This window comes from Henckelia pumila, chromosome 1 (assembly GCF_033568475.1).
Source record: "Henckelia pumila isolate YLH828 chromosome 1, ASM3356847v2, whole genome shotgun sequence".
NCBI lineage: Eukaryota > Viridiplantae > Streptophyta > Magnoliopsida > Lamiales > Gesneriaceae > Henckelia > Henckelia pumila.
In genome coordinates, this window is record NC_133120.1 from 86,032,945 (window position 1) to 86,042,636 (window position 9,692).

At 35.3% G+C, this 9,692-nt stretch overlaps 2 protein-coding genes across 6 annotated transcripts; one reads left to right on the forward strand and one right to left on the reverse strand.

Moving 5' to 3' along the window:
* The first annotated feature begins 1,483 nt into the window (after positions 1-1,483).
* LOC140876236 (uncharacterized) lies at positions 1,484-7,058 on the forward strand. Of its 5 annotated transcripts, none has more exons than XM_073280153.1 (5): positions 1,484-5,190; positions 5,538-5,599; positions 5,680-5,757; positions 6,162-6,287; positions 6,376-7,058. In XM_073280153.1, the coding sequence occupies exon 1, from the start codon at positions 1,543-1,545 to the stop codon at positions 4,537-4,539; it is 2,997 nt and encodes a 998-aa protein (XP_073136254.1). In that variant the 5' UTR covers positions 1,484-1,542; the 3' UTR covers positions 4,540-5,190; positions 5,538-5,599; positions 5,680-5,757; positions 6,162-6,287; positions 6,376-7,058. The 5 variants fall into 5 exon arrangements, with proteins under 5 accessions (XP_073136254.1, XP_073136277.1, XP_073136262.1 ...); XM_073280176.1 differs by lacking the exon at positions 5,680-5,757 and having other exon boundaries at positions 1,484-4,558; positions 4,731-5,190; XM_073280161.1 differs by lacking the exon at positions 5,680-5,757 and having other exon boundaries at positions 5,530-5,599.
* Positions 7,059-7,062: 4 nt separating this feature from the next.
* LOC140876300 (uncharacterized) lies at positions 7,063-8,000 on the reverse strand. Its single transcript, XM_073280233.1, has 2 exons — positions 7,498-8,000; positions 7,063-7,286 (listed from the first exon to the last, which is right to left on the reverse strand). The coding sequence occupies exons 1-2, from the start codon at positions 7,937-7,939 to the stop codon at positions 7,063-7,065; spliced, it is 666 nt and encodes a 221-aa protein (XP_073136334.1). The 5' UTR covers positions 7,940-8,000.
* Positions 8,001-9,692: the final 1,692 nt, after the last annotated feature.

Below are 9,692 nucleotides of genomic sequence, written 5' to 3' on the forward strand. Positions count from 1 at the left end.
CTCGGCAATTCTGTATGCACGGCAAAGCCCATCATTAGTTTCATTATATCAAAAATGTGTTACCTAAAGGACTTAGAATCCCTAGCATTCCTAAGTTCGATGGAACTAAACCCTCAAAATCATATTGAAAAGTTCCACGCAAAGGCATATTTGTATGACATAACGGACGCCCCGTACTGCAAAATATTCTGAACAACTTTGTCAGGACAAGCACTCATCTGGTTCAATAAATTGTCATCTACTTCCATCGATGACTTCGAGCAATTCACCAATCGTTTCCTCCAGAATGAAGACAGAGAAAGGACCGTCACTGCTATCATTAGGCTCTGGAAGCCAAGAACTCCATGGAAGTGAGTTCAAACGTTCCAATTTCTGGTCCGAATCCCTCATGCGTCTCTTCCTCGAGCTCCGCTTGGCTTTCTTTGTGCCGGGATTATAGAACTGCGAAAGCAGCAACAGAAGAACAGAAGTTCAACTAGGGGTGTTCATCGGTCGGTTCGGTTTTAATTTGTCCAAATTCGATTCGGTTTTTCGGTTTTCGATTTATGGATAATGTAATCCGAAGTCAAACTGTTTTAGTTCGGTTCGGTTCGGTTTTGTACTACAATGGACCGGTTTATACGGTTCGGTTTAGTCGGTTTGATCAATAATATAACACAATAAAATGTAGAGGTGTTCATCGGCCGGTTCTATTCCGTTTTTGGTTTTTATTTTGTTTCTTTCTGTTTTCGTTTTAGAGATATATAATCCGAGATCCTAACCATTTATCTTCGATTTGATTTTGTTTTCTGCCAAAATTGTTTACTTATTTCGGTCGGATATTTCGATTTTGATAAGATAATTAAAATTAATAATATAAATATATTGTAAATATAATATGTTATCATTTTTTACATGATTTCTTAGTAAAATTTTAAAAATAAAATTTAAATGAATTACCTATACAAAAATCAACTAAAAATTACATTAAACAACCATCAATTAATTAACTATGAATTAAAAACAACAATAAATTACACAAACAATAATCAACTAAGAATTATTCAAAATGATTATACATTCATTAAATATTATCTCATAACATATATAATATAAATACAAATACAAATATAAATATAGATAAAATTATTAATTTAATAAATTTTGATTTTTTCGGTCGGTTCGGTTTTGACATATATAATCCAAAACCGAACCAAATAAACTTCGGTTTTTAAAATTATATAAAAATTACAAAATACGGTTTGGTTCGATGTTTGATTTTTCCGATTTGAATTTTCGGTTTTTTCTGTTTTATCCGAAATTTGAACACCCCTAGGTTCAACGATGTGATATGTAATCAAGCATAATCTTTGGGCTATACCGTTGGATTTGGAGAAGGCCCAATATATTACATAGCTTGGGCCCATCACTTTTATGACCGAGTTCTCAAACTTTGCGGCCCAAACATAGATGTTGAAAATGAGCTCAAATTAACATACAGCGACTCACTGAGTAATAATCCCTCGATCTTCTCTGATATTCGCAGTCTCCAATCCAAGAACAATGCGTCGTTCTCTCTTCTTCTCTTCATATCAGTTTCCTTCACTGAGAACAACAATTACGAATCCTAACCAATTCTACACTTCACTCTACTGTACCCTGATCCACCTCTTCCTCCGATGCAGCCGCCTCTCGGATGCCATTTTGGCATTCACCGCCATGCGGGATCGCAAAATCACGCCCGAAATCGGCTGCTGGAACCGACTTCTGCACCACTTTAACTCCACGGGATTGATTCAACAGGTAATGCTTATCTACGAAGAACTTCTTTCTACAGGGGTGGGCCCCAATGTCGTTTCCAAGAATATACTCATTCACTCCTTCTGTAAAGTCGGGGAACTTGATAGGGCCCTTCTGTTGCTGAGAAATAACGAGGGTTCTGATGATTTTATGAGTGATCGTGTTAGTTACAATACTACGATCTGGGGATTTTGTAAACACGGGTTTGTGGAAATGGGACTTGGGTTGGTGTCTGAGATGGTTAAGACTGGTGTGAATTGTGATAATGCTACTTGTAATATATTAACTAAAGGCTTTTGTGAAAAGGGTATGCTAGAAAATGCTAAGTTGATCCTGAACATGTGTAATGGTGTAAATAGGAATAGAAAAGTTTATAGAGATATTGTAAGTTTTAACACTTTGATAAAAGCATATTGTGCGGCCGGAGTGGTCAATCCTAGATTTCACTTGATGGATAGCATGATAAAAACAGGTGTGTTACCTGATATTGTTACTTATAATACATTGATCCATGAGTTTTCTAAAAGAGGGGATTTTGATCATGCCAAAAGTATGATGAATGAACTCTTAGCTAGCTCTGATTTGAAGGTTAATGATGGCGAGAAAAAGGGGATCATGGTTGAAGGAGTAGGTCTGATAGCTGATCGAATCACATGCACTAGTTTGATTGGTGAATTTTGTAAAAAATACAAGATTGAGGAAGCATTATGTGAATATAAAGAAATGATTGCAAGTAGGATTGACCCTGATGTAGTTACATATAGTTGTGTTATATACGGGCTTCTTAAGACAGGAAGGTTGGCTGAGGCCAAATCACTTTTTAATGAGATGGTAAGGGTTGGGGAGGACCCGAACCATGTTACTTATACAGTTCTTGTTGATTCTTTCTTTAAAAATGGTTATACGAAGGCTGCATTTAACTTGCAAAGTCAAATGGTGACTCGGGGAATTGCATTTGATGTGATGGTGTTTACTGCACTAATTGATGGACTCTTTAAGTCTGGAAAGTTTAGAGAAGCAGAGGATATGTTTAATATTCTTTCGGAGTCTAATGCTTTGCCGAGCATTGTCACCTATTCAGCATTGATCGATGGGCGCTGTAAATTAGGTGATATGAAGGGTGCAGAGTCTGCAATGCAGGAAATGCAAGAGAAACACATTCTTCCAAATGTCATCACTTATTCCTCAGTAATTAACGGCTATGTGAAAAATGGAATTCTTGGAGCTGCCATTGATGTCTTGTATACCATGGTTAGACAAAATATTATGCCAAATTCTTACATCTATGGGACACTAATAGATGGCTGTCTCAAAGCCGGTGAAAAGGAAGTTGCTCAAGGTCTGTACGAGGACATGAAAATGAGCGGTGTGGATGAGAATAATTTTATACTCGACGTTTTTATGAACAATTTGAAGGAGGAGGGAAGGATGGCTGAGGCAGAGATGTTGTACAGAGATTGGGTATCAAGAGGATTAGTGCCAGACTGTGTTAATTATACATCGCTCATGGATATTCTTTTCAAAGCGGGAAAAGTGTCTCATGCCCTTGAATTGGTCGAAGAAGGCAGGGCCAAAAACATTGTGTTTGATACTACTGCATATAATGTTTTGCTTCATGGATTGCTTAAAATTGGCCAATATGATGTTCAATCTGTGTATACTGGAGTGCAGCGATTTGGTTTCTCACCAGACCATGCTACGTTTAACACCTTAGTCAAGGCATATTGCAGAGAAGGGAAACTAGAAAAAGCTGTCCAGCTTGTGAAGGAAATGAAAAGTTATGATTTGAGTCCTAATGAAATGACTTGTAATATTTTGGTTCAAGGGTTTTGTGATTCCAATAAAGTCAACGAGTCGTTGGAATTGTTGAACGAGTTGTCTATTTCTGGGTTTTGTCCCGATGCATTTACTCACAAACTTTTACTCGATGCTGCTTCGAAGTCTAAAAGGGTCGATAATATCTTGATGACTCACGAAAATCTCTTGAGCATGGGACTTATCCTTAATGGGACAATTTATAACACTTTAATAACTGTTCTATGTGATCTAAAGTTGACAAGAAAAGCAGCATCGGTATTGGAGGAAATGAGAAAATCCGGCTTTCCAGCAGATGCAGTTACTTACAATGCTCTGATTAAAGGATATTGCAAAAACTTACATTTAGAGAAGGCTATTGACATGTATTCTCAAATGAAATTTGAAGGAGTTTCCCCTAATATCACAACATATAACATTCTTTTAGGTGGGTTTTCCATGACTGGCTCGATGCATAAAGTAGAAGAAATACTTTCAGAAATGAAAGATTCGGGCTTTCTTCCAAATGCTACAACTTATGACATTTTGGTATCTGGCCATGGAAAGATTGGTAACAAGAAAGAATCTGTGAGGCTTTATTGTGAGATGATAACCAAAGGTTTTATTCCTCGAACGAGTACATACAACTTACTTATCAACAACTTTTCGAAGGCGGGGAAGATGAAGCAAGCCATGGAGCTTATGAATGAGATGCAAATTCGAGGAGTGCTTCCAAATTCCTCGACGTACGACATACTCATAGCTGGATGGTGCGAGCTATCATATCTAGAGAAGTTGATGAAGAAATCTTGCCAGACCGAGGCTAGAAGGTTGTTTAAAGAGATGAGTAATAAATTTCTTACTCCAAATGAAAGTACTATATATCACCTTAGTACTGTTCTTGCAAGACCAGGGAGAGTGGCTGATGCTCAAAGAGTACTACATAAACTGTATAAAACCAAGTGAACTTGACATATTATCCCATGTGAGTCTTCTTGAATTTTGGCATATAAAGTCAACGGTAGCTTCTTATATTTCTGAAATAAATCTTTTTGTGCTTGTGTCAGAATGATATTTCCTATTCGTCCGTAAACAAGAATAGCAGTGAATCACATTTTTATTGTTGCTGCTGCACTCCTTGTTATGTTTTGTTTTAGATGAGGCTGATCGCATGATGGAAAGTGGCCATTTTCGTGAGTTACAATCCATTGTTGATATGCTTCCCATGAATTGAGTCCCAGTAACAACGCTCTGATGAATTTACCAGATATTAAGAAAGTGACACAAGATTTATTACAGCAAACGGACTCCATTTTGGGAGCATTGATGGTTATAAATGCTGCAGTTTCTAAATTAAGCCAAGGAGCTGACCTTACAGGAAAATTTGATGTCAAAGAAGATATGCCAGTTGATGACAAGGAGAGTGAATTAGCAAGTCAGCCAAATGGATTGGTACTGGACAAGAAAGAAGCTGAAGAGATGCGGGAACTTTTCTCAACAGCAGAGAGTGCCATGGAGGCCTGGGCTATGCTAGCCAATGCGTTGGGACATCCGACATTCATTAAATCTGAATTCGAAAAAATTTGTTTCTTGGATAATGTTTCTACAGACACTCAGGTAGGTTTGAGTATACTCGTTATGCGCCTTTTGTCGTACTCTTATTTATGAGGTAGACCAATAATGAGTAATGATATTCCAAGTAACTTTTACTGCCACATCTCTTAAATGCTTTACCCTGTGGACAAATATATATATATATATATATATATATATATAAATTGGCTTAGCCTTTATTTCAACTATTTTGCCACCGCACCGCTCTGCTTGACATCCAACACATAGAACTCTTTGTTAAGTATATTTTTCCCACTGACAAATTTATAAATGCATTGTATTTTTGGTTACATGGTGATATTATTTGAAGTTAGGCTCTTTAGTGATCATGTACTTTATAAGAGATGCAGGTAACAATTTGGCGAGATCCCAGAACAAAAAATTGGTCATAGCTTTCAGGGGAACCGAACAAGTAGGTTTGCTATTTTGCCGATCAGTGCACCAAGTTTTGTCTGATTTCCTTGCTGATGTACTGACATTTTTTCCATCCAGACCAAATCTACGGGTTTCCCTACATGTTCTCGAGTTTTCTTTTGGTGTAAATAATTGTTAGAACTCAAAACATTTTTGGTACGTATTGATCTATATACTGCATATATTGTCCTGTCCAAGTTCACTTAGTAGGAAAGTAAAGCTGATTGCTGCAACTAATCTTTCATGGGATGCATCAAAATGTAAATTTGTGATTTCCCTTGACTAAAGCTTTTGGTATGGATTGTACACGAAAGCGGGATCCAAGTTCCAACGCACTTTCCTCACGTTTTCCCATTGATATTTCCGTTATTGTTTTTACTTTGCAAAAAAAATTATTGGTGGTCCACTGTTCAGCAACTTAAACTTTTGGAATGGCTTGGTAATAAAATACCAGATTATAAAATAAAGGGATATTCTTTACCATTTGTAAGCATTGCAGGTTGGATTTTTCGACTGTACGTTTACTAATGTTGCATCCTTTACATTTTGTGGTGGAGCAGATGAGAAGAGAGAAAGAACTCATCGAAAAGATATTAAACACAGAGATTAACATATTCCGATCAATTCGAGATGGAAGTGCTCTCATGCAGCATATGGAGTATTTCTACTACATTTCATTGCTAGAGGTAACCTTTTTCTTCACCATTGCCATATCAAAATGCCGCATCTATTGAAAATGTAGATTAACATAATACCTTATTGTCTCGATGTCAGAATGTGAGATCTAACTATCAGATTGTTGGCGGGACAGAACCTGTGACAGATCAAAAGTTATCGATTTGAATAGAATGCACGTTTCATGACATCAGCAAAACGAGTATAGCTGTATTGTTCCACACCGGTTGGATCATTTTACATTTCACCGCTGTTTGTTTACGAATGCACTCCGATTTTTTTGGCTGCATCAGCTGTAACCGCTGCTTGGCAGGTGGTTCATGACATCAAGGTACACAACTACAGCATATACAATTTCGTGGGATGTGATCAGGGATTCTTTATCGTACTATGGGAATACTAATTATGTCGAAGTCCCTTAAGTCAGGTTCGATTACAAAAGTAGTCCCTGCGATTGCCACGGCCTATGATTACAGTATAACCCCCAACCCCCACACCATTGTTAGATGATTTTGCCTTTTACAAGTCCATTCCTTCGTCTTCGTAATGGTCTGTATGAAATTGAACCATACATGATTTTCGAAAAATTAAGTAGATAGTTTCTGTAATCTGTTTACAACTAAATCAATGTGTTTGAACTTGCAAGGTACCTCAGAAGATAAGGTAGAAAATAGGATGTAGGCCAATGTACTGGCAGCAATATTGCATATGTAGAGCTTATGCTTCACGCTTGATGCAACATGAGACACAACCTTAACTTTATTACATTTAACAATATGATATGCCTTAGTATCTTGGTTGGCCAATTTTGTTGTTTAATTTCTTCCCGTGGCTCATAATTCTCAGGCTTTGTCTGAGTATGTCCACCTCTCTTTGCTTTTTGATTTCTTGATCTTCCATGGATGCTAACTTTGCTTCAAGAGATTCAATCCTTTCTTCCTTGGCTTTCAATGCTTTCTTGTGCTCTTCTGGTATCTCTTCTTCCTTTCTATCCCAACAAAGCCTTTCCCCTACGAAAAAACGAAAGATGAAGAGAGAATCGATTACTTCTACATGTAAATATAAAAATCACATTGTTTAACAATTTAGAACTAAAAAGAATGCCAAATTCACCTCAAATTATTTCGATGATGCTTCTCAGTGGAAACTTTATTCAAAAAAACCAAAGACAATATGAATGTGGTTGATTTTTATTTATCTATTGATTTTTTTTTTATTTACCTCTATGTGTCCTTTGAATAAGCTCATCAAGCTCATCTTTTATAGCAAAATAAAGCTCTTTCCATTTCTCCAACGTTTCATCTCTCTTCAATATCTCCCACTCGATGTTCAAATTACACCTTTGGCTCAAATCCATCGCCTTCGCCCCTACATGATTTATTTTCATGCAATGGTACTTGGACGACCTCTCTTCTTCTTCTTCTTCTTCTTTGAACCTCATTCTCAATTTCTCCATCTCTTCTTTCAATCTTCTCTTTTCCCTCTTCCACTTCTCTTTCTTGACTGCAAAAGCAATCAATTGTTCCTCGTAAACTCGGCATTCCATCTCCCTTATGGCCATGATTTCATTGATCCCACCTCGGAGAAGCCTGATTTTGTTCTTCAAATCTTTCACCACATTTTCACTTGGAGCGCTCTTGTATTTGGTTTGAGAACTTCCCATTATTCTTGATTTTGGTTTCTCCCTGTCGGAGTATAAATGGTGTCAAGATTTCTTCCTCAAGTTCAATTATTGTGTGTGGAATTTGAAGACACAGACAGATACGTGGTGATCTATATATATTGAGTTGTCGAGTCAAGTATTTGAATTATTTTGATAACTATTATGTGAATTCATGACAAATACGTTTGACATTAATTAATTTAGAAATTTGGAGAAAGGAAAACGGGTTATTTTAGAAATATCGGAAATAATGAATTTTTATAAAATGGGTCTCCTCCAATTGGAATTTCTCTATGTTTATGTATATATGAGTGAAATTCACTCTATACAACCATTGGATCTCAAAATAAAGAAAGAGCCGATCTTAAAAATACGTAAAACTTATATGATCTAACAATTTTTAGATGATAATAATAAAAAAATATAATTCAATCCGAGGAGTATAATCGTCTCCTTTAGTTGCTAATAATAAGTAATGTTTGACTCTCCCAAACAGTGACGCTTCTCTTATTCTATTATTAGTAAATAGTAAAATTGCTCTCCTTCATTCTCTCGAACCATCATTTATTGTAAGGTCAATAATAATCAATCAATGGAGTGTGAGTTGTGACCCATATTTCAAGATTTCGACATCTTTAAAACAATTATATATATAAATAAAATTGAATTAGCAAAATATCCACACTCACTTATGGTATAGAGAAAGTAGAATTTATCCAACAATTTCTAATGTGATTTGGAATTTAATATAGATTACATATTTCAGCTAGGACAAAACCAAACGAGCCCGAGCCAGATCTCTTCTATTTCTATTTTGAGGTTTTTATGCCATTAACATGTACAGAAACAAACAAAAAAAAATCTCAAATAAATAAAAAGTTAGTAACAATTAAAATGATGAAATAAATATTAAATATTGTGACCGACTGAGTTTGATTATAACTACTCGCGTGTTTGAACCCACTCACATGAGCTTGGCTTTTTGCGTGAAAATATGTTCTCAAGTGCTATTATTGAATTATTGATACTGTTGATTATATTATATTATTTTATTTTATTTTATTTTATATAAAAAACGGAGAAAATTATAGACCATAAAATCGTGTCATATATATATTAAAATCAAAATACATATGATATGAGAGGCATTTTTTCAAAAAAAATTGAAAAAATCATCGCAAACCTTTTAAAAAACTGTCCCCAATAGTGGATAATTTGTAGCCTATCAACCCCGATTTAGATCGAGATTTTGAGTTTGAAATCTAAATATATATTTTATCCGATATAATTAAAAAAAGCGTGCGGCTAGAAATAAATGTACAATATTTGATTTTTGAAATTTTTTGTAATTTAAACGATCAAAATTAAAAAGGGATTTTGGCAATTTCAAAATTAACCATAAAAAGAAAACAAAATAGTAAAATGAGAAAAAAAAAATAGGAAAAAAAAGAAGACAGAATGAAGAATTCCACCCCGATGGATAAAAAATGGTCTATGAAGCTTTTAAGATTAATGAAGTATGTAAAATTTTGACAAATGATCAAGATTTCTATCTCATATTAATAATTTTTTCCGGAAAACATGGCCTGTTGAGTGAGGCTTTGATTTCCCTACGGATACTTATAGGACAAGCTGAATAGTGTAATTTGCATGCTATTGTATTATTGCGATATTTATCCAATATGCATCGAGAGATATATAATAGTTGTGAGTTTCATGTCATTTAAAATAATCAATAAAGTATCGATTTTAT